This window comes from Durio zibethinus, chromosome 17, assembly GCF_047325235.1.
Source record: "Durio zibethinus cultivar Kanyao isolate XHJ-2024 chromosome 17, ASM4732523v1, whole genome shotgun sequence".
NCBI lineage: Eukaryota > Viridiplantae > Streptophyta > Magnoliopsida > Malvales > Malvaceae > Durio > Durio zibethinus.
This window is the reverse complement of record NC_143178.1, coordinates 7,028,922-7,052,235: the sequence shown is the minus strand read 5'-3', so window position 1 is coordinate 7,052,235 and position 23,314 is coordinate 7,028,922. Positions and strand designations below refer to the sequence as shown.

General features: G+C 31.2%; 2 protein-coding genes and 1 long non-coding RNA gene across 5 annotated transcripts; 1 reads left to right on the top strand and 2 right to left on the bottom strand.

Moving 5' to 3' along the window:
- The first annotated feature begins 4,601 nt into the window (after positions 1-4,601).
- Positions 4,602-8,843, top strand: LOC111274268 (S-type anion channel SLAH3-like). Of its 3 annotated transcripts, none has more exons than XM_089746364.1 (7): positions 4,602-4,722; positions 5,058-5,141; positions 5,535-5,670; positions 5,985-6,461; positions 7,125-7,580; positions 8,070-8,101; positions 8,179-8,843. In XM_089746364.1, exons 3-7 carry the CDS (start codon positions 5,557-5,559, stop codon positions 8,549-8,551), a joined length of 1,452 nt encoding a protein of 483 aa, XP_089602490.1. In that variant the 5' UTR covers positions 4,602-4,722; positions 5,058-5,141; positions 5,535-5,556; the 3' UTR covers positions 8,552-8,843. The 3 variants fall into 3 exon arrangements, with proteins under 3 accessions (XP_089602490.1, XP_089602491.1, XP_089602492.1); XM_089746365.1 differs by lacking the exon at positions 4,602-4,722 and having other exon boundaries at positions 4,786-5,141; positions 8,179-8,266; positions 8,635-8,843; XM_089746366.1 differs by lacking the exons at positions 4,602-4,722; positions 5,058-5,141; positions 5,535-5,670 and adding an exon at positions 5,821-5,900.
- A 4,999-nt stretch (positions 8,844-13,842) lies between these two features.
- On the bottom strand, positions 13,843-15,141 carry LOC111287880 (putative membrane-associated kinase regulator 6). Its single transcript, XM_022878563.2, has 2 exons — positions 14,370-15,141; positions 13,843-14,281 (listed from the first exon to the last, which is right to left on the bottom strand). Exons 1-2 carry the CDS (start codon positions 15,019-15,021, stop codon positions 14,274-14,276), a joined length of 660 nt encoding a protein of 219 aa, XP_022734298.2. The 5' UTR covers positions 15,022-15,141; the 3' UTR covers positions 13,843-14,273.
- Positions 15,142-16,693: 1,552 nt separating this feature from the next.
- LOC111287876 (uncharacterized) lies at positions 16,694-19,590 on the bottom strand. The gene is made up of 5 exons (XR_016328961.1): positions 18,907-19,590; positions 18,641-18,798; positions 18,363-18,522; positions 17,759-17,805; positions 16,694-17,653 (listed from the first exon to the last, which is right to left on the bottom strand). It is a non-coding gene; the product is annotated as an uncharacterized LOC111287876 (long non-coding RNA).
- Positions 19,591-23,314: the final 3,724 nt, after the last annotated feature.

Genomic DNA, 23,314 nt, shown 5'->3' with positions numbered 1-23,314 from the left:
TATGGGTAAACACCACCCCATTCCTGACACCTTTATTTTTTTTTTAGCAAAAGATGCGGTCTGCGTCAAATGGTCCACGCAAACGTAGTCAGTTAAAATCTGTCGAGTGAATGGCACATTATGTGTGCAATGAACCCAATATTCCTTGTCACCGGAACTATGATAGTGATTAGTGATGGCTCCTATTAAGCGTACTTAGGAGAAAATATAAGTTGCCTTGGCCCATGCACCCTTTCAAACACTGCCACACTGGTTTTGCAATTGGGGTCACCATTGCTTTACTTAAAGTTTGATTGATTGGATAGATTTGCCTGGTTTTCGTTGTTCATTTGTGCTACTCTTGTCGAAATTGGATTGGCTTGTCCAATTTATGTCTGATTCTTGTTCTGCGTTTCTTTTTTCGTTTGTTTGTAAAATTTCAAAGTCAAATACAACGCAATAAAACCTTTCATTGTTTGCAGAGAAAGTTTTATCCTGCTAGTACATTTCTTTCGGCTCATTGTGTACTTCAAGTAGCTTTTTTTTTTATGTATGTCCTTTAGGCTAACAATATATATTTATATTCATGTTATTTGCCATAAGGATTGGAACAATTCACCGGAAATTAATCTGTCATTCACAGATATTTCCTGTTAATTGTTAAGGATTGGGACAATTCACTGTAAACTTTTGTTAAATTCCATTTTGTCAAAGAATTGCGAGAATCTAAATTGCAAAGGCCATTGGTGAACAAAGTCTAAAACCCAATATGGATGGATTGTCCACTTACAATCAGGCTATGCATAAGCCCAAATCTCAAGTCCCTCGTGTCTGTCTTAGGCTTGTATAGCTAATTAACCCATTATATTTGGTGGGTTTAGACCCAAATGGTTTTCATGATTCATGACGGTCCGTAACAAGTTTTAAAGTATAGGACGCCTCGGTTCAGTGAGCGTTATGTGTCAGAAAGGGGCCTCAAAGAAGATGGTGTGAACAAGTACAGCACGATTTGGAATGCAAGGCTTCCTTCTTAAGACTGTGACATCCTATATACTTAAGCGACAGCCCACTTTTGGACTATGATATTCAATGTCGCAATCCATCTAATTTGTTTCTATCCATTACAGCTCATGATTTTATCCTAAAAACTCTCATAAGTTGAAAATGATATAAATTTTTATTTATTCATTTACATTTTAATACACAATCAGTCGAGATGAGATTTATGGATGACCTTGACAGAGAGCCTCGTCTCTCTTTAGTACTCTACTCATTTTTCTTTTCTTTGTAGTTTCTAGATGGATGAATGACGAGTCCCCATTAATGATCCCATCAGGCATCAACAGAAAAACAATGGTTCAAATTGAACCGTACCAGCATTGTGTAAAGGTTTAATAAACACCGTCGCATGTCCATAGTGCAGGTCGGGATCAGCATGCATGAAAAAGAAACCTAGCTAGCCCAAACCTAATTAAAAATTAAAAAAAAAAGTTCACCTGAACGTGCATGTTGAATGATATATACTACTTACCTGTCCATTCCACTTGAACACAAGTACATAACGTGTCCTCTTCTTCGAGCAATTAAAAAGAAACTTGCACTTCGTTCAAAAGATATCTTTCCAAATCGAAATTAATTTCTTTGGATAGACCTCTCTCCATTTTGTGGGCAACCCAAACTGAGCACGGCACTAGTACTTGTAGTAGTTAGTTGGATTCCTAATCCGCGATGTCAGTCTTTCACATTGTAATCTTCTAAAGTCATAGTAGGATCATAGTTTAAGACTTTTTAAGTATAAGAGACGAATGGAAGACGAAGTGTATATCCAATAATAGAAAAACAAAAACTGAAGTTAATCAATTAGTGCATGGTTCATCTGAGGTCCGTTCCTTGTTACTTCATATATATGAAAATTCAATATAAAGCTTGTCTTTCCAATTGTTGCAGCTTCCTTAATTTGGTTATGTATTTTTTTTATTTACAAATGAGGTCTTGGAGAATAAAAGAAAGAGTTAATGTTTAAATTTAAATTTAAAATTTATTGAATGTTAATTTAAAAAAGTGATCATATAAATCATCTAAGTTAATTATATTAATTTTTATTTATATGTTATTGATTATTGAGAGATCAAAAGAAAAAGCTATTAAATATGTTCTTCATTTTTGAAAGAAGGGGTAATAGTTAAACCATTACTCCAAAATTTTTTAAGTTCAACTCTAACATTAATTAATCCAGACAATACGAATTTTCTCAATCATTCAAACAAATTTGTTCTAACTGGTATGCAAGCATGGCCGACCAAATGCTAATCCCTTGTCCCATGAGGAAGTGCTGATCGCCGCTGACAATGGAATGATGTGGCAAAAACAAATGCTTTGAGTTGGAATGATCTTTGGCCTCAGATTTCCTAACCCATCGGACTCCACATCACACACACGCACCGGTCTCCAAATTCGAGAAAAGAAAAATAGAAAAAGAAAACCGATGTTTGTTGACCTTCCAAAATTTTCCCTTTTCGTTAGTGTCGTATAAATGAAGTTGATTTATTTTGTTTTCTTTTTCAAGATTTATTTCCAAATCATTACATAATGTAATATATAAAAAAAAAACTTGAAATTAATATAATAATTTTTTTTATTTTTTGTATCTCTACATTTTACTTAAAAATAAATTATAATGGTTATTAGAATGGGATAAGACAAAAATTAAAATTAATAGAATAATTTTTTTTTACTTTTCGACTCCTTAACATTTTAATTAAATTATTTGGTTGTAAAATATGAAAAGTTTTTCAAATAAAATTTAATTATATTCTTTTTTATTTTCAAAACTTCATGATCGAATCATTAATTACTGAAATAAGAAAATGTTGAAATTAATTATATTTGTTGACTTTTCGTATTGCAATCATTTTATTTAAATTTAATGGTTATTAGAATATAAAAATTTTCAAAGCAAATTAAATATGAAAAGATTAAAATTAATATGACAGTGTGTTATTGATTTTCCTTTTCTTAGTAGTTTAATTAAATTCAAAGGTAGAAAATATGATAAAAAAATTGTTTGTATATGAAAAGTTAAAAAATTGATTCATACTTATTATTATTATTTTTACTATCAATTAATAGAATATTAAAACATTAAAATTAATATGCTAACTTTTTATATTTTACATTTTTACTAATACTAATTTAGTAAAAAAATTAATATTTAAAAATATTGAAATTAATATTATAATTTTTTAAAATTTTTTGTAAAGACAAAAATTTTTTTTTTCTTTTAAAAATTTTAAGAATTCCCACGTATTCAGAGTTTTAGATTTGAAAAGGCCTATGGACCGGAGGATGTTGCTTCTGCCAGCATGATTTCATATCTCTCTTTGTACAGTTCTCATCTAGCTGTCTAGCCCTCGAAATTTCAATTTTCATACTTTTTTTTTCCAAATATGAGAATATATCAATTATAAATGATAATAATATAATTAATTAATCATAATTTAAAATTATATAGAGATCATCAAAATTTTATATGAAACATATATTTAAAAGTGATGAATTTTTATATACTTTTTTTATTATAATTAAATAATTATATATTATAAAAAATAACTGTAAATGAAATGTTGTCTCAAATAATTAGGTTTATTAATCTCCAAGCAATCCCTAATCACAATGAATTTGGTTAGGTACATAGAAGAATAAAATCATATAAAATGGGGGTTACAATTCACTAAAAATATATATATAGATTTATAGATTGAGGAACAATCCTAGAAAATTCATTTTGCGATAACCAGGCTGATTATCGGTCACGAAAGAGGAGCCGTGGAGGACCATCGCTCTGCCAAGTATGAGTTATGACAAACAACTTTTTGCATGATTTATTGCTAAATTAAATGTTTCTTCGAAATGTTATAGCTGGCTGTATGTGATGCGGGTGGTAGTAGTTGTTTCAGAGACATTTATCTAATTGAACTGCCAGCCTATTTGACTGTAACTTATTTCCATGTTTTGTCATTTCATGCATCCAATGTTTTCAGGCTGTCCGAAACCGAGGGTGCAAAATGCATTGGCCACGATAAATTATGCTATATAATTAAATATATGTGATCATATTAGATCAAAGTAATCACATGATTTTTGATAAATCAGTATACAATAAAAAAAATACTATAAACCGAAATTGATTCATATTTTTTTAGTACAATTTAGATAAACTTCTGTTTGAAAACGAATATATATATATATATATATATATTTGTTGAATCATCATTTCAAGTATGGACCATAGCAATAGATTTAATTGGTTAACATTTTTTAAGCCCCAATTTTTTAGTACAACAGATCTCACAGTTTAAGAGTAAAAATATATTACAAGTGTTATAATTCAAATTTTAAATTTATTAAATTTTATTTTTTTAAATAATTATTTAAACAGAATAAATTAACCTTGCTACCCCATTTTTCTTACAGCAAAGATGTACTGTTTTATTGTGTCATTAGAAACATAGTTAATTAGGTCAACCTAATTTTTGATAATTAAGAAGAAGAAAACATTGCAAATATTGGTAAGGTAATGATGAAGATGACGAAATACAATCAACCCTGTAATCCATTGCTGATCTGATAGCATAATCTAAACCAAGTACTAGCTAGAATATTTTGTTTCTGCAATTTTGTCTTGTTCTAGGAAAATGTTCTAAAAAAATTCAGCGACAACTACCAAAATGGAGTGAATTTAAGGTACTAATGGTTGGTACAAGATGTGGCCGGCTTTTTTTTTTTTTTTTTTTTATCTGCAGAGCCTTACATTAAATGAAAAAAAAAAATTGAGGTTTGAACTCCAATTTTGATATCTTTTTTAAGTTAGTCTTGGCCACTAGGCCCGCTTTAGATTATATATTCTGCTTCTCTATATCTCGAACGCGTCTGTTGGTTGTGCCTAATTTGTTTTATTGGACCACATCTATTTCTTTCCCCATATATGGTTGTTTCTGAGTTTTTCTGCAACTCACCTGCTCCAGAGAAATCTCTTTGGGGCTTCCTACTCAAACTATTATTTTCTCTCACCATTCCAGCCCATTCGTCTGGAGCTAAAACCGTCATAGATCAGTGCCGTGTTTCTTTTCCTGCATTTTCTGAGTGGAGCAGCTGGTTTTAAGGTTAGCATTTGTTTATAATCTTCTGTTTCAGCATTGGGTGCTAATTTCATGGACTTGCTTTTTCTTTTTTATGGTGAAAACGGACTCGCTTTCTGATATAAATTGTAAGCTTTAAGAAACCTTCTTAAAACTTTTACTATCTTATTTTATAAACGAAAACGTTCAAGTAAAGGAATTGAACTGTCAAGAATCAGTAATGATCTCCTGCATGCCAATTTTTACAACTTGTTTTCTCATCTGTCTGAGTCGTTGAAAATTTGGCTAGAGACATGGCCATTGTTGCATCGTCAGTCAATCAGATTAGTGCAGGAACTGTCATCTTTTGGTGGAATAATGATGGCATAAAGATATGGTCGGAACTCGGAATATAGCTAACCTGTTTCAAACCTTCAGGTGCAGGGGCGGGCGTTTCAGAATGGGTAACGGTGAGCATCTGGTTTCTGGAGAGTTGCAGGAATCACCTGAAGCAGTTCCATCGCTCCTTCAACGTATATCATCAAACGAAGTGGCTGGCTTTGATAGCACCATTGTAAGTTTCGAACTTTTAATATGTTTAAATAATCAATCATGTAGCATTTGTTATCGTTTTAATTGTAATTTATTTAAATTATTATTTCTAGAATTATGTCATTTTCGGTATTGTTCTTTTTGTTACTTTTTCACCTTTTTTTTCCTTCAGAATCGTTGTTAAAGTTACTATTACTATCGTTCTCATATCCTTGAATGAGTGCTGATGCTTCTACAGAATTTGTCTGATTGGTGGGTAGTGTTAATTCTTTAACTTGCTCATCCAGGGGGAATTTGAATAATGAATTTTAATATATTTTTGTGTATTTGCAACAGGAACGTGTAACATTTGTTTTGTCAAACCCAGACAGTACTTCTCAACCCACTGGTCATCAGAGGAAGCTTTCTATTTCAATCAGCATGCCCCCTTCTCCCAGAGCAGCTAGCTCAGCAGGCACAAAAAGCGTTTTTCTTGTTGATGGCAATGCAAAAGATTTCAGTTATGGAGTACCAGATTCTTCTCTGGCATCTGAGACTCTTGGTAACAAACAGCCAAAAGCAGTCAAATTTCTCTCTCAGCCAATGCCAAAAGGATCACTTTTCGGGGAGGCAGACATTAAAATGCTGAATGACAAAAGGTTTGATTCCTTTAAAACATGGTCCTGGAAACTTGGAAGGAAGCTATCAAATTTACGTGGAAATCCTCGGGAAAGTGAATCAGAAGAAGACTGTGTGCGAAATTCAGAGACTGAAGCATTACCTGTGGACCGATACTTTGATGCATTAGAAGGACCAGAGTTGGAGACCCTGAGGGTATGTGCCATCATCCATTATCTAAATTTGTATTCCTATTCATTATTTTTATATGTGTCTAAAATTGAAGAATATTGTTTAGTATTCTGTTCTTCAAATTAGGGGTATTTAGAATTTAGTTTAAACCAAATTAATTTATTTAATTTATTTAATTTGATTGATTGATCAATCAATGAATTAATTTCAAGTAAAGAATTAATTTCGATCGGTTAATAAAAATGATTTTAAAAATTTTTAGATTTTGATTAATTTTATTCAAAAATGGAATTAACAAAAATTTTAATTAAAATATAACCAAATTTATATATAAAACAAAAATACATGACATTGAATAATTTTATTTTATAAATTTTAGAAATTTTTATATAATATTTGAATATTTTATTAAGTAATTTTATTTAATTTATTTAAAATATGAGAAATTAAAAATTAAAAATATAATTTAACTTAAATATATTTATTATTTTATTAAAAAATTAATTGAATCAATGAAATTTATTAATTTTCAAAATTTATAAATTTAGTTTAATTAATAAAAATAATATAATATAATTAAATTAATTCCATTTTAAATAATTTCATTCAAATTAATTGAACCAATCAAATGAACACGGGCGAAATTCTTTTCCTGTTTAAAGAATCTGACATTGTTGATTTTGACAGGCTTCGGAGGAGATTGTGCTTCCACATGACAAGCCTTGGCCTTTCCTCCGTTATCCTGTCTCTTCTTTTGGTATCTGTCTGGGGGTTAGCAGCCAAGCCATTATGTGGAAAACCCTGGCCACTGCTACCTCTACAAAATTTCTTCACATCAACCTGATGATAAATCTCATCCTATGGTGGATATCTGTGGCTCTAGTGGCCATTGTTTCTTCCATCTACCTTCTGAAAGTGATTCTCTACTTTGAAGCAGTTCGTCGTGAGTGTTACCATCCAATCCGTGTCAACTTCTTCTTTGCCCCTTGGATATCTCTTCTGTTCTTAGCTCTTGGAGTGCCACCATCAGTTGCCTCAAACTTGCCAGTAGCTCTATGGTATGTGCTTATGACGCCAATCTTCTGTCTGGAGCTTAAAATCTATGGACAGTGGATGTCAGGTGGTCAACGGAGGCTTTCGAAGGTGGCTAATCCTTCAAACCATCTCTCAATCATTGGGAATTTTGTGGGGGCACTGTTGGGTGCATCAATGGGGCTTAAGGAAGGGCCTATCTTCTTCTTTGCTGTTGGGCTGGCTCATTATACAGTCCTTTTTGTAACTCTTTACCAGAGGCTTCCAACAAATGAAACTCTCCCTAAAGAGCTCCATCCTGTCTTCTTTCTGTTTGTTGCAGCACCAAGTGTTGCTTCAATGGCATGGGCAACCATCCAAGGCTCCTTCGATTATGGATCACGGATTGCTTACTTCATTGCCTTGTTCCTTTACTTCTCACTTGTTAGCCGCTTTGCATCTTAAATACATAACAGCATTACTCCTTAGCCCATCTTATTTTTAAGACAGTTCTATACGAAGAATTTCCTCGTTTGCACCTTAGCATTATTTTTTGTTGATTTAACTTGACTTACAAGTTGCATGTTTGGTAAACCTAAACAGTTAGACTATGTTTTGCAGGCAGTTAGGGTTAACTTTTTCCGAGGATTCAAGTATGTGAAGCACCATCCCTATTTACTTATAGTCCAGCTCTATTAGGTAGCCTGATTCTAATTTCTTCTATTTACAGGTTCTCATTGGCTTGGTGGGCATATACGTTCCCAATGACTGGTGCTGCCATTGCAACCATGAGATATTCAAGTGTAGTGACAAATATGGTAACACAAACTCTTTCTATCATACTCTCTGTTGTTGCTACACTCACAGTAACAGCTCTGCTTGTAACGACTATATTGCATGCCTTTGTCCTACGGGACCTCTTCCCTAATGACATTACCATTGCCATTAGCGACAGAAAACCAAAACCTCATAAGAAGTGGTTCAATATTAGACATGGAAGCTCAGATTATGGTAAAGATATTGAAACATTCTTGAAATTTGCAAATGCTGACAGCAAAGATATAGAAACCGTCTTAAAAATTCCCACTGCAGAAGCTACATGAGTGTAAAGCTTCATGCATGGGCCATTGTGATCAGCCTTAGTTTCAACCTTTAACAGATTCTAGCCATTTTTTTTAATCTTCAGCACTCAGACATCAGACGTGAGGAACATCTAAGTTTTTATGTTTCCGGTGACCATTTGAGCAGAGAGAAATTGTTGAAGGTTTCTGGCAACTTTCTGCCGCAAGAAATGTGTAAAATCATGATGAGTTGTAAATTGCAGTGTGTATGAGACAGATTTTGATATATTAACTTTTGCAAACTTAAGTTCTTGTTGTTATTGCTTAAAATAAAGTCTACAAGTTCTTCGAGATCATTCATACGTACTAGGAACTATCTTTGCTTGTGCTAAACCAGTACAGCTTGGTGTAAACAATGTGCCAAACAATGCCCTGGCTTTGCAGCTGGATACCCAAATACTTCATCTGCACAAGGGAGTTGTAGGAACTGAAAACTGCTAACTAATTGGATTGAATCAAATTGATAGATGTTTAAAACTGCATCTACTTTGGCAAACCATGTTGAATTTCCATATGACAAAAAATAACTTCCGTTCATTTTTAAAGAACAGAACAACCTGATTTTAGCATCTTTATGCACCATCCTACGCAATGAAATACAAAGATCCAGTAGGAGCAATCTGCAATTCACCACAACACATAACACAATGCCAGCTACATGTAACCAGACGTAAGGACATGCAAATTGTGATTGGTTGTCTGAATGTGAAACTCCACAAGAACTTTCTATTTCAATTGTTGGAGGCAAATTCTTCAGAATATGAAATATTTGAGGGAAAAGCTTGCCCACCTGGATTTCCTTCTGCATAGTACCTTGATTCTAATGTCATGCATCAGGCCTTAATGAGGTAAATTAAAGTCACAATAGAGATGTACGGCGTCCGTTTGTTCTGTTTTCCTCCAAGTCAATCTAGGAACAGATACTAAACTTCAGTTGGAGCTTTGCAACTCAATTTTTCCTATAAGTATTGCAGCTTACTTATTCCAGGAAGCGTTGGCAATTATATGATCTATAAGAAGCCAGGTTATTAAGCTTATATTCCTTTATGTTCGTTAACTATCACAAATTGCAAGGGGCCTTATCCAACTTCGAGCATGAAAATGCTAGCATTAGCTCAACGGCATGTGATTTTCATGGCGACAGTGATGAATGCAAGACAAGTACGTAATGGAAGGGAAAATGTCTTGGTTCCTCTTATCAACTCGAATTACGGAACTTCGTGGTCTGTTCACTTGCTAGAAAAAGCAGCTGACAACCAGCAACCGACATCTAAAACTAGAGTGAAAGTTCTATTCACACTTGATACCAAACTCCTGTTAATATCTAGTTATCTACTATTGCAAGGCTCCCATAACTCTATGTCTTGCTGTCTAGACTTTTATGTCATTATAAATAAGGTCAAACTGATATAGACCCTGCCTTAATACAATGAATATTTAATGTTGTACAACGTCTGAAGTGAGAGATGTCATACATGCATTATTCATTGTTCAGGAGATTCTTACAATGACCCGAGGCTAAACAATCCCCATACATAGCATGTAACAGGGCCTCGGTACCCTGGATGTTCATTTATATTCTCGCACAAGTAATTCCTGAGAAGAATTCCGTATCTTGGCAATGAAATTACCACTTTAAATTGGCCACAAGGGCAGACCCTAGATTTCTATTGCTTGTTGATACGTTTTCCTAAGCCAATCATTTTCATGAATCGAGGATTGATAGCAGCAGAAATCGTTAATGTCATCGTTGCACATAATACCTGATGTAATGTTTATTTGTTGATTTTTCTCCTGTAGCTTCATTACATTGGTACTTGAGTTGCAGCTAGTAGTATAGCCCTCTCATATGGTAGCATAGAGACATCGCCCCGATTTAGAAATGGAGCACTTCCATCAGAAGTAAATTTCTGCCTTGTGATTCATCATAAATAATCCGAGTCCGTCAATTTTATATTGAAAACCTTATTGCAAAAGCCTATATCCTCATCCTGGACACCCATCATCTATGTCTTATTTGGAGACAAACACTGATGACAAGGCTGATGTCTTGTTAGAAGCTACAGTGACTGAAAATCTAAAGCAGCGACATGTAGCATGTATGAGGTTTTGGTCCCCTTCTAGGCTTGACGTTATAGCAAGGAAAAAACAAGGTCATAAAGCTACTCTTGGTTGTGCCTCTTTTGTTGAGAAGTAGAAATCCAACATGGAATACGAAAAGAAGTAGATAGACACAGAAAACCAATGTTATCAGGACTTGGCAGTTCTCCCAAGCACAATTTGTCCATGTCTCCCTATCCTGCTGGTTGGCATGTGCAGAACTTTCTCATTTGATGCCCTTTTTTCGGCCTTTTCATTGGCTGAAAACAGGCCGCCTAAACTTTTGAGTCATGTTACAGGCAAATGGTTGGACAACTCTAGAGAAATGGGCAATGTTTATAAGGGCAAGATCCATCTCATCTTGGACCCATGGCCTAGGGGACCAGAAGTTCCTTATTCCTTTTTCTAAACATAGTGAACAAAATGACCCCAAGAATTTGCTTTAATTGAAAACCTACTTTGTCAATTTCTCCTAGCTATAACTCTTCAGTACAATCAGCTTGTAACACATTATTTTATCATTCGAAGAGACCCCAAATTCTTTCGTTCTACAATCCCATCATCAATAAGATGACCCTAAAATCTTGTGAAAATTTTGAAATTAAAGAATGTTGTAAACTTGTAGGAGAGATTTTATGCAGAATGATGAGGCTACCGTTCTTGCCTTCCTTTTGGGGTGAGTTAAATGTAGAATTATTCTCCTCTTAATGATGATTCCAACATAAATTTAATTACGAATCCAAGCAGCTAGATAACTAGCCTGATTTATCACATGAGGCTGTGCCACCCAACAATCATATAATGCATGAAAGCTGTATGCTAGAATACTGCTGCAAATAGATAGGCACAGAAAGATCTGTAGACATGATTGTGTTTTGAAATCAAGTTGAAGCTCAAGATAACAGATGGTCCAGGTGGGGTCTGCGGGACAGCTAATTACTTTGGACGAGTCCAAAATCCGTGCAACATGTTTCTAAAATGACTTCAGGGAATCAAAGCTTACCTCAGAATCAAGCATGTTGTAACTTGCTTCACTTCAATAACACGTTTCTTTTTTTTTCTTTTCTTTTTTTCAACCTCTACCTGAGAAGACAGAGGAAAAAACTAAAATTCATTAGATAAAATCAAAGCCAAATGGAGAATCAACGGATAATAAAAGGGTCTGATGGCGTTTAAATCAAAGTGAGAAGGAAGATTAAGCTTGGGCTAAAAGGACAGACTCGAGGAGAAATTGAATGTGAACATGGGTATAACCGGCTGTGACAATTTATGGCGTCTTAAAGGTTAATAGTACTAATAGTTCTTAAATTTGATTCAAATTTTATTTAGTCCGTAAATTTTAAAAAATTTTAATCATATCTATAATTATAAAAAATTATTTTATTTTAATTATTTTATCTGTAAAATTATTTAAATTGATGATAAATGTCAACTGATATCACGTTATAATATTAATTAATCATATCTATAATTATCAAAAGTTATTTTATTTTAGTTATTTTATCTGTAAAATTATTTAAATTGATGATAAATGCCAGCTGATATCACGTGATGATATCAATTAATATCTCACATGATATATGAAGAATTAAAATAAAATTTTCTCAAAAATTTGAGATTAAAGATGAAATTATCTCAAATTTTATATATTTCATACATATCTTAAAAAATATTAAATTAATTTATATTTACATATTGTATGTATAATATAACTTATTAGTAGTTTTTGTTTTAAATAGAAAATAAATATTCAAAACTTAAAATTAAATTAAAAATTGCAAATTCTTTTTTTTTAATTTAATACATTTTAAGACAAAAAATTTTATTAAAAATGTTATTTTACTCATAAGTCATAATAAAACATATTATTTTCTATCCAAAAAATTTATTTTTTAAAATATTAAATTTTTTTATTTTTCCTTTTTAAATATATTTATAAAATGTGTTTTATAAAAAAAAAGAAAAAATATTTTAAATTGTTTTTTGTTTTATATAAATTTAAAGTTTTTAGATTTTTGAATAGATAAATATATCTATTTTTGAAAATGATATGGAAACGTTTACATATTATTTTAATATGATATATAGTTTTTATTTAATTTCTTAAATCGATAAAAAAAATTTTCTTGTTTTTTAAAAATGATATGTGATTTTAACAAAATTATTTTGAAATTTTCAACTTAACATTAATTTTTTAAAAATATCTTTCTATTAAAAATATTATTTTATTGATAAATCATATCATAATAAAAATTTAAAAATATTTTAAATTCTAATATTTTATAAAATTTATTAGATATGTATAAAAATCAATTTTTTATTGAATTATTTTTATCTTTTCCTTTATTTAATTTTTAAAAATGTATTTGAAAAAAGAAAATAAAATATATTTAATATTTTAAAAAATATATTTTTATGGATAGAAAATAATATTTTTATTATAATTTATGAGTGAAATAATATTTTTAATAAAAAATAATTTTTTGTTTTTAAAATGATATTGAATTTTAAAAAAAGATTTTGAATTGTTAACTTAATTTTAATTTTTAAAAATTATTTTTAATTAAAAAAATATAACTAATAAATTATATTACAATAAAAAATATAAAAATATAATTTTAAATTTAATATTTTATAAAAAAATATATAATTTTTTTATAAAATATATAAAATTTTGACGTAATTTCGTCTTTAATCCTTAAACTTTGTGAGATTTTTATTTTGATCCCTCATCTACAACTTAAGATGTTAATTGATGTCATTACATGATGTCTATTAGTATTTATTGTTAATTTAAATTGTTTCATAAACCAAAAAACTAAAATAAAATAACTTTGAGTAATTAAGGATCCAATTAAAATTTTTTAAAATTTAAGAATTAAAATAAAATTTGAATCAAAATTTAAGGATTACGAATATTAACTCTATCATATAACATCTAAGTTCCTTAGAAGTAATTTTGTTTTTATTTAAAAATTTCCTTCTAATTGAATGTGATTGAAACTAAACTTAGAAAGCATGTGATTAGGAGTATTTTTGTTTTTATTGAAAAATTTCCTTCTAATTGAATGTGATTAAAACTAAACTTAGAAAACATGTGAAAAAGAATTTGTGCTTACATGTTCAAAACATATACTGGCTTTTGGCATGTGGAGAGAGACAGTGATATGTTTAATAAAAGTATTTTTTTTATTCAATTCCTCATAATAAGATATTAAAAAAAAAGTCCGATTGCTATACTAAAAAACATGCTAGTTGTCTTCAATTTCTTGATTCAGTGATCAAGAAGCCTTCCCCTCCCCCCCTTGTCGTAGGTTCTGCCCCCCTCTTAAAACCAAAAAAAAAAAAGAAAAACATGCTAGTTTCATTGTTCATACAAATTTACTAGTAATTTTTTCAACTAAAGGGATGCGTGCGTGCCCCCCACCCTCTTTCCCTGAGGGCCATGGCCAACCATTTGCATAGCTTTAACTTCCTTACACGACAAATGTACATTGTCATCCCAAAAGAAGAGAAGGAAGAGGACAAATAACAAGTGGCAAGATAACATTCTAGACACCTCCTCTTTCCTTTCTCCCATATGGATTTCAAATGGATCCTCCATTCATTTTCCTGAATGAAATAGGGAAGAATATCAGCAGCAGAATTGGATTCCAGATGTTCAAATGATACGATAATAAGCAAAAGAAGATTAGCATACCGATTGATTTTTTGCAATGCAGAACTGCCTCATAAATTGAGCTTTCGGAATCACATGACTTTCGCCACTCATCAGCGGAGTATGCAACACTTATTCGAGGAGATGTTTGTGCTGAATATACCCAGTTCTTCATTACCTGAACTCTTGCATCAACACTTTCAGCTCTGCTACTTGACTTATGTCCTCGTATTCTTCTGTATAATGGCCGAAGAAAATCAAAGGATTTCAAAATCATCCTCTTGGAAAATCGTCGACATCTTCTCAAAGAAGGACGATTTGTTTTACTAGCTGGAACCACAAGGTTTGGTGCATGTGAAGTAGGCAGGGTTGAAGTTGAATCAGAAACTTCATATGCCTCCATCTTCAAAGGGTTAACAAAGAAAGGCATGACATAACCATTGGAAAAAAGCTCATCTGCATGAACAAGGGTAAGAGGAGCTTGTGAAATGGGAAAGTCAAACTTAAAATCCTGAGGATTTCTGAAGAATCTCCTAGAGGGTGGCATTCTTGGGTCCATCTCAATGAAGGAAGCTTCATCACATGCATCAAGTGAGGCTCTGAGAGAGCTGTCTAGACTATCTAAAGAAGGATTCAGGTTTACTAACCAACTGTATGAAAAGCTATCAATAGAGAGGGGTTGGGGAGTTTCCATGGCTTCCACTTTATTAAGGGATGCGGGAAAACAGAGGAGAGGTTGAATTTTGTACTGTAGGGGGAAGGAACTACAATGTGGGCAATATCAGAGTTCCGCTTCTCATGTAACATAACTCAAAACATATTTATAATATATCCTCCCCCTAACAATTTTAATAACTGAAAAGGGAAAAGGAGAAAAGAAACAGAAATGTGAGCCCACCCAATAGCACTCGTAGTGTACTGTTGCATCAATCCTTAACCCCACACTTCCTTTTAACTCAGCAAAATAGGTGACCTCTCGTTGGAAATTTGTTTAATCCATATTCAGAATCAGTTAAAAGTACAAAGAAATTTGGTTCATGTATAAATTTCATCTTTATCTCAAGCAGCATTTCAGAAACTAAAGCAAGCACATAACAATCCGCACTTTCTGTCATTTGACATAAATTTAGATGCTATAAAAGGTGAAACAACAACAATGAAAAATCAATCGGGGTTTATGAGGAGCATGTTCATGCACAGGAATAATTTATCTTAAACTGCAATAAAAGAATGACTAATGTCTTCATAGTTTATAAAATTCTACCTTAAAAAAACCTAGCAACTTATTCTTATGTCCTGGTCAAAAATGTTGATTTCACTTAGCTTGTTTCGTTTCATCATCTGCTTGTCAAATTGTGGAATGGGTACCGCCAGTTTGGAAGGAAGACTTCACCAGTCTGATGTTTACATCCTAACCTTTATGCTAGGTAGATCCACATGATTAGTTAAAGTTCATGAAAGATTAAAAAACAAAAAAATGAAAGGAAAATTTTCTTTTAAATGAATTCATTGATAATTTTATATATATTATAAATAGATACCAAAAAAATTTTATGTCCGCTGCTGCTGCTATCTGCTGCTGTGACTAGGGGCTCAACTCAAAGGAAAAATACCTTTTTCATACCACAACAAATGTCAGTGATATATTAAATAGCAGACAAGGGTCCCCAGAATTGTCGGAGAATGAAAGGGACATTAACCTAGGTTTCTGGGCCTAAAGCCAAAAATTGAAAGTGACTTGAAACCTACTGGTCCCTACATTGTAACCTCCTTCAAGACGACAAACAAGCAATAGATAAAGAATCTAAGCATTCATAAAGCAGTAAGTTCCGAAGAATGTTTTTGATTGCACAAAATATTATTACAGCTTTGAGGAAAACTCATTTATTCAATTCGTCTAACATCCTAACATATAAAAATTAAAATATATATATATAGAATAGTACTACAAGTTATTGGTATGACAACCTTGATAACCAGAGCAGTCTGTGTAAGAAGTAGCGAACAGACACCATAAAACAACTTCGTATGCATGGATAACAAAGTGCAGGGAAACTTCGAGTGTAAAAAGATTGGTACAAGTGAATTATTCACACAGGCACGAAGACCTAGCAAATTTAGATGCAGAAAAGCAAAGTGAATCTAACTATTTGTTCTATAACAGGCCTCGAAAAGAACAAATTTAACATAGATCCCAGTATACTCACTCTCTTTATATTATCTATCAATAGCTTAAGTGGATCATAGCAACTTGCACAGGTGCTGAAATCAAATTAATAAGGCTGAAACAGGGAATTAACTTTAACAAAACCCAAAATTCTATCATAACATGAAAGGAACATCCCTTATATTCTGACGACGAATTATGTTTTAGATGACAGAGAAAAACCTTAAATGCCTGTATCAGCAGATATTTAGTATATACTACTACTATGTTATTGCAGTCCTGAGTCCTCTCCAGCCAAGCAGGAAAATATCTATCATGATAAATACAGTTGACACACTTAAGAAAGAAAAAAAAACAATTATTGAATATAGTTGGAAAAAGAATGGCATCTAATACATAATTCAGAAAAATAAAAGGCAGGGCAAAACAAAATTACCAGTATTTCATATCATCTATGAACACAAAAGCATTGATACCAACAGGTTCCTTGATTGTACAAAGAAAACAGAAATCACGACCCCAAGGAACACAAGTGTTAGCATCCTCTGCATATACAAAGGGCCAAGGCAAAAGCTAATAAACTCACCAAAATTGAACACCATACAGGCACACATTTGGACAAAGAATGGAGTGAGAACCCATCAAAAAATAGTCTCCTCAAAGATTGAGGTTCAAATCAAAACAACCTCAACATAAAGGCCATTTCTACTAGGTGTATTGTCACAAAGGATTGCTCAACACTTGAGACAGTGACGGTCAAAAAAGGAAGGCTGGGTGACAAGTTAAGGTTGACCAGTGAGAGCCAGTTAACCTGTGGAAACATGAGGGAACCAGTCATTGAAAGAGGAAGAAAATTTGAAAGACAATGGTGGAGGATTGTCATCCCAGAAAGACCTTCAGTTGCATCTGTCATCAAGCTATAAAAGGCCTGCCCTCTATGTCAAGAACTCCTTTCTAAACCCACCACTGTATAAGCCAGGAATGGTAAATCTTCCAATACCCACCCAACCAGAATGAAGCAATCCAAAGGAACATAATCTGCAACACCGGCAAAGCTTAATTCAATTCTGTTTTTTTTTCTTGAAACCCTTCTTTTGTTGGCTTCCTCTTCCATGATGAACCCGAGATCATCAAAGCTTGCCTTGGCATCTCCACCCTCCTATCACACATAGTTCATTAGAAACAAGTAAGCATGAGGAAATGTGGATAGCATAAATCAACTGAATAATCAGATAAAATTAGATGAGAATAAAGGGAAACAAACCTCAGAATCCTTCAAATGTGCTTTGGAAAGTAATTCTGGTTCTTGACCTATAAATATGAAATGAAAAGTTTCTAATAGAAGTAAGTTATCCCGATGAAGATAGCCAAGAAACCACCAAACTGCTGAGTTATAACTATAATTAAGAATAACATTCTCATGGAACAAAATTTCAAGAAATCTGTCTCAATGATAAAAATTGGCATCATTTTGTAGGGATGAAATATCTTGGATGGGAAGAATGTTATGAAAAAAGGTGACTACCAGCTGGACCAATTTCCAGTCATACTCCGTGAATAATTCACTGAAATTGGAAGGGTTGACCATTAATGCTGATATCAAAATAACAAAAAAAGAGGGAATCTAATGGCACGAATGCTTTACATGTAGATGAAAGATGAACGTCCTACTTCACAGCATCTAACGAGCTTAGCTACAACTTTGTTTCTGATGGTTTCGTAAACAGTACTCATGCGTTTTCATTGACCAACATTTTAGGCAGGCTTTCAAACAACATCTAATTTCTTTTCCTTTTTCCTGCACCTTAACTTAAGTAAGCAGCTAAAGGGTCCATTGGTAAAACAGAAGAAGAAATTTTTTTGCTTACTAATCCAAAATTTCAAGTGGGCTTTCAAGAAGGGAAACTATAACTGCAATAGCATCACTGCTCGTGAAAGAAAACTTTATATTCCAAAGATACTCTATCTGCTGAGGAGTATCACTTGAGGAAGGCTCGATAGGCATTGAAAGAAAAACTAAAACTTTCACTGCAAAATAAGAAAAAAAAAGAAAAAGAAAATATAAAAGGACGTCAACACTCGCCAGTTTAGCATTTAATACAATTATTTTTAAATCGACCCAAAAACTCGAACATCAAATCTTTACCTGCCTGCATTTAACACCAAATTCCGATCATGTTGCCAGTGTTCAATAATCGGAATCAAGTTTTTTCAAAAAAATATTCCATCTGCAAACTTGCTTAAATACTTCTCGCTTTTGTGGATCGTCCCATCTTCAAAACCTCAGTAAATCCTTCAAAGCATCTGTCAGTAAGTTATTTGAAACAAGATTAGTCAAATCCATTTTTCAGTCGCTCAAAAAAATTAAATACATCAAACAAAAAATTCACTTCAATAAAGGCAAATGACTACCAAGACAGTGTTCGCCCTTCGTGTAAACGATCTGTTTCATTATAGGATCTTCTTCGAGAATGCCGAGACTGGCTTAGATCCCTGATAAGCTTTCCATGTCCATTTTTTTCCTAAGGGAGTTAGGGTTTTGAATTGGGGGTTTGGGAAGAAACCTATAGAGGCTAGGGCTTTGAATAGGGGGTTCGGGAAGGAAAATGGCAGAGACTAGGGTTTTGGGTGATAGAAGAATCAGATCTGACGAAAAACCTGGAAGAATGATGACACCTAATAAGATTTTTGCTAGAGGGATGGGAAGACAAAGATAGTTGAAGAAAGAGGGAAAATGTTACCGTTGGAATATCGGTGATTAGGCCTGTTGTGGCGCCTCTTCAGATCAAATTTTCCCGCGCTTTTGAATGCGGGCTGAGATAGGATCAGGTGCTGTAGTCTGCAGTGAAAATACTGAGGCTCGAGCATACAAGTGACGTGGAAGAATACTGTCAGTGGAACGACAACAAAACAACAAAGAGGATAATAACAATAGAAAAGCTGATGGCCAAAAAAAAAAAAAGGCATCTCCAGCCTTCTCGGGTCATGGTCATGAGCCGCCCATTAGGCCCGTTAAATAGAATAGATTACTTTGTTTCAATTAAGGAAAAAACAAAGATATAATCTGAATCGAGTTGAATTAGTTTAAATTAAAGTTTGACTTAAAAATTTATTATTAAAATTAATTTTGAGTTTAATTAAATTTTAAATTTAAATTTGATTTAAAATAAAGATAAAATTATTTAAACTTCTTTGATTAGTTTGTTTACCGAATAAAAAATAAATTTTAGTATTATATTTGATTTCAAACTTAATTATTTATATTCAAACTCAAGTTAAAACTTGAATTGATATATAAGATAAAATAATATTTTTATTAAATAATAAAATATATTTTAAAATATAAATATTTGATTAAGTTCACAAATTATTTGAGTTAAGTATTAAAATACTTGAACTAGACTTATTAGATAAATCAAATTATTTGAACTTAATTTGAAAATAATAGAACTGAATTCAAATTTTATTTAAATCGAATATAAATAACACATGAACAATAATATATCATTTATACCTTAATTTTAATATCAAATAAACATAGTCTTAATTTTTTAAAATTTTTTTGATGGAGTTTGTTATCATAAGTCAAAAGACATTAATTCACAAAAAAATATTAAAAAAATAAAATAAAATAAAAACAATATAAAATATACAACTAAGGACATTGATTACTATATTACTTAATTTGTTTTATGAAAGAAATAATAAAAAGTTGTAATAGGAAGTTTTATAAATCGTCTCAAATTACTCATTTCTATTATTATATTGTTGAATTTAAAATCAATTTTTTTTCACACTACATGTTTTTTTTATTATTATGTTATTGTAATCTTATATCAATATATAAAAGTCAAAGCCTTTAGCATAAAAAAAAATAATCCTATGTAGATAAGTTACATTTTTGACATGTAGAATGTCATAGGTAAATGTCATGTGTTATATAATTAATGAATTTGATTATATAATTAATTGTAAAATAATTTATTATGGCTAAATTAATTATATTTAAATACCAACATTCTTGCCTCCTATAATTTAGCTATAATTAATTTAATCATTAATTTAAAAAATCAAAATTTAAATAGAAAGCTAATTAATCAGAAATAATTTTGCATATTTACTAATCTTTATCTAAGATTATATAAACATATTAATTTGTAGAACAATTATATATATATATATATATATATATATATATATATAGACACACACATAAAAGATAACTTTAATATATTAAATTGAAAAAAAAAAGAAATAAATCTATGTATGTAGGGTAATTTTTTTATATATGAATAGTATCAAATGATATCAAGTGTTTTGATCATAATCAACAATTCAAATTTCAAAATTAAAATTACAAACTAATTTAATCTTTAATATTTTTTCAATTATGGTCCAAAAAATATCATTATCTGTTCAATGGCTTTAATTTTAGTTTTTTTTTTAAATTTAAATATGAATATTTCTTTTTATTTTTTTTACAATAAAAATCATATTTGCCTTGCATTCAATAGCTTTAATTTTGTTTTGAATTCTCGTAAATTTTTTGTACTTACATTACCTTATTTTTTATAGGTCAAATTATATATTTAAAATTTAAATTCAATAATAATATGTAACTAGTTTGTGGCATGTGCTATACAAATGTTATTTTTATAAAATTAAACATAAAATATTATTTTTAACAAAAATATAAAATTTACATATGCATATAACCAAATGATATTTAAGAAAATAATACATTTAAAATATTCAAACATTCAATAAATAATATGGTTTAATACTTAATTAAACACTTAATAAAATTTACAAATGCATATATCCAAATTATATCTAAAAGTAACTCATTATCATATGGATACTACTTGTAATTAAAAAATTAAATGAAAAAAATCAAATTAAACATTTTCCATAAGAGTGATCAAATTTGCCTTAATTAATTTAAGATTTCAACGTGATTTCACCTACTTTTTAAATCAATTAGAGGTGTATAATGCCTTTTAATAATTATTTGTCTTTTTATTAATTTGAATACACATATATTAGTCATAAAATCATATCAGTAAAAAATTTATATTGCTATTAAAACTCAAAATTTTAATAATTTAGGACATTGTAAGATATGTTTTTGGAAAAAAAAATAATTATATGATGAAGCATATGCTGAACCAAAGATTTGTTATGTATATTTGAGAAAAAAAAGAATCAAAGATTTACTATATATGTGTGAAAAAAAAGGAATCGAAGATTTAATATATATGTATGAACTTTGAATTGAAAACCCAATATAAGTTCAATTAAATAATATCAAATTGGTTAAACTTTTTATTGAATCACATACAAAAAATGAAAAATAAAACTGTAAATAAAAATTAGAGAAGAATAGCATCTTTCCTTACTCGTTACAAATGAAATACTTAATAATCAAATAAAAAAATGAATACTTAATAATCAAATAAAAAAATGAGAATAGTAGACTTTTAATTTTTTTTTTTTGGGCAAATTGAATAACGAATTCATTAAAGAGATAGAAACATATAAGTACCAAATGTTAATAACAAATCAAAAACTCATTTAAAGAGGTCTATAAAAAAAGTTAAACTTTTGATTAAAAAAAAAGTCATTTTTCACATTCTTTTTTAACATTATAATTTTTTGTTTTACTATGAAAACTTTGCAACTATAAAATTGAAAAGAAAAGATTAATTATCAATTAATTTTCATAGTAAAATATTTGTAGACACCCAATTGGGTCCAGGCCCAGATCAATTGGGCCTAACCCGAATGGGTAAGCCAAATTCAATTTTATCTTGTATTTTTTTTCTTTCTTCTTCTTTTGTATTTTATGTATTGTATTATTTATTATTATTATTATGTATTAATATATGTATATATTTATTTATTTATTTTTTGTTAATATTTATGTGTATTTTATTATTTATGTATTATTACTAATATGTATATATATATATTTTTATCTTTTTTATTTTATTTATTTTTGTATTTTTACTTATCTAATTATATATCTGATATTTTTTTTTATTATTTTTTTATCCTATAATATCTTTTGATTTATCTTTTCTAATTATCTAGTTTTTTTTTATTTTGATTTTTATTTTGGAGGGCTAGGATTGAAAGTTGAAGAATCCTACTGGGAGTGAGAATTCAATCAGAAGAGTCCAGACTGGATTCAAAGATTGAATTCCCGTCCAAAGGGGAATTGAGATTGATCAGAAACTCCTGATCAATCCCTATATAAAGCAACCCCTGGGGTAGACTGAAAAACACGGAAAACAGTAAGCAAAGCTACTGATTTGAGAGAAAAGGAGGCGTATAGGAAGCTAGGAAAAGTTTAGGAGTGTTCTGGGAGGGAGAAAAAATTTTTAACAATTTTTGGCGAAAAATTTTTCTGGAAATTTTTGGGAAATTTCCAGATTCCGACGAAATTTGAATTTTTCGGCAACAATTCCGGTGAATATTGAAGTTTCCGACGACCAGCCCAGTTTCCGACGAAGATTCCCAGAAACCGGTGATATTTCGGCCAACTTCCGACGAAATTTCCAGATTCCGGCGACATTTTTCAGAATCCGGCATCGGTGTTCTTCAGGTTTTAGAGAGAAGGGAGAGGAAAAGGGAAGAAGAGAGAGAGAGGGGAGGAGCGTTCTGCCGAAAAATGAAGGGGATTGCCTTTTATACCCTCCCAAAACGACGTCGTTTTGACCTTAAGTAACCAGAGGATCCGCGCGTTTTACCGAACCCGACCCGACCCGAGCGTCGACCCGCTTTTCTGACCCGCGCGTGCCAGCCCCCCTCCGAGCCG

What these genes read in the sequence shown, in the direction of transcription:
- LOC111274268 (XM_089746364.1), top strand. Translation starts at nt 5,557, where the DNA reads ATGGGTAACGGTGAGCATCTGGTTTCTGGAGAGTTGCAGGAATCACCT. An exon ending in CTGGCTTTGATAGCACCATT is followed by an intron (nt 5,671 to 5,984) that starts GTAAGTTTCGAA and finishes TATTTGCAACAG; the next exon opens with GAACGTGTAACATTTGTTTT. An exon ending in GTCAACGGAGGCTTTCGAAG is followed by an intron (nt 7,581 to 8,069) that starts GTGGCTAATCCT and finishes TATGTTTTGCAG; the next exon opens with GCAGTTAGGGTTAACTTTTT.
- LOC111287880 (XM_022878563.2), bottom strand. Translation starts at nt 15,021, where the DNA reads ATGGAAACTCCCCAACCCCTCTCTATTGATAGCTTTTCATACAGTTGG.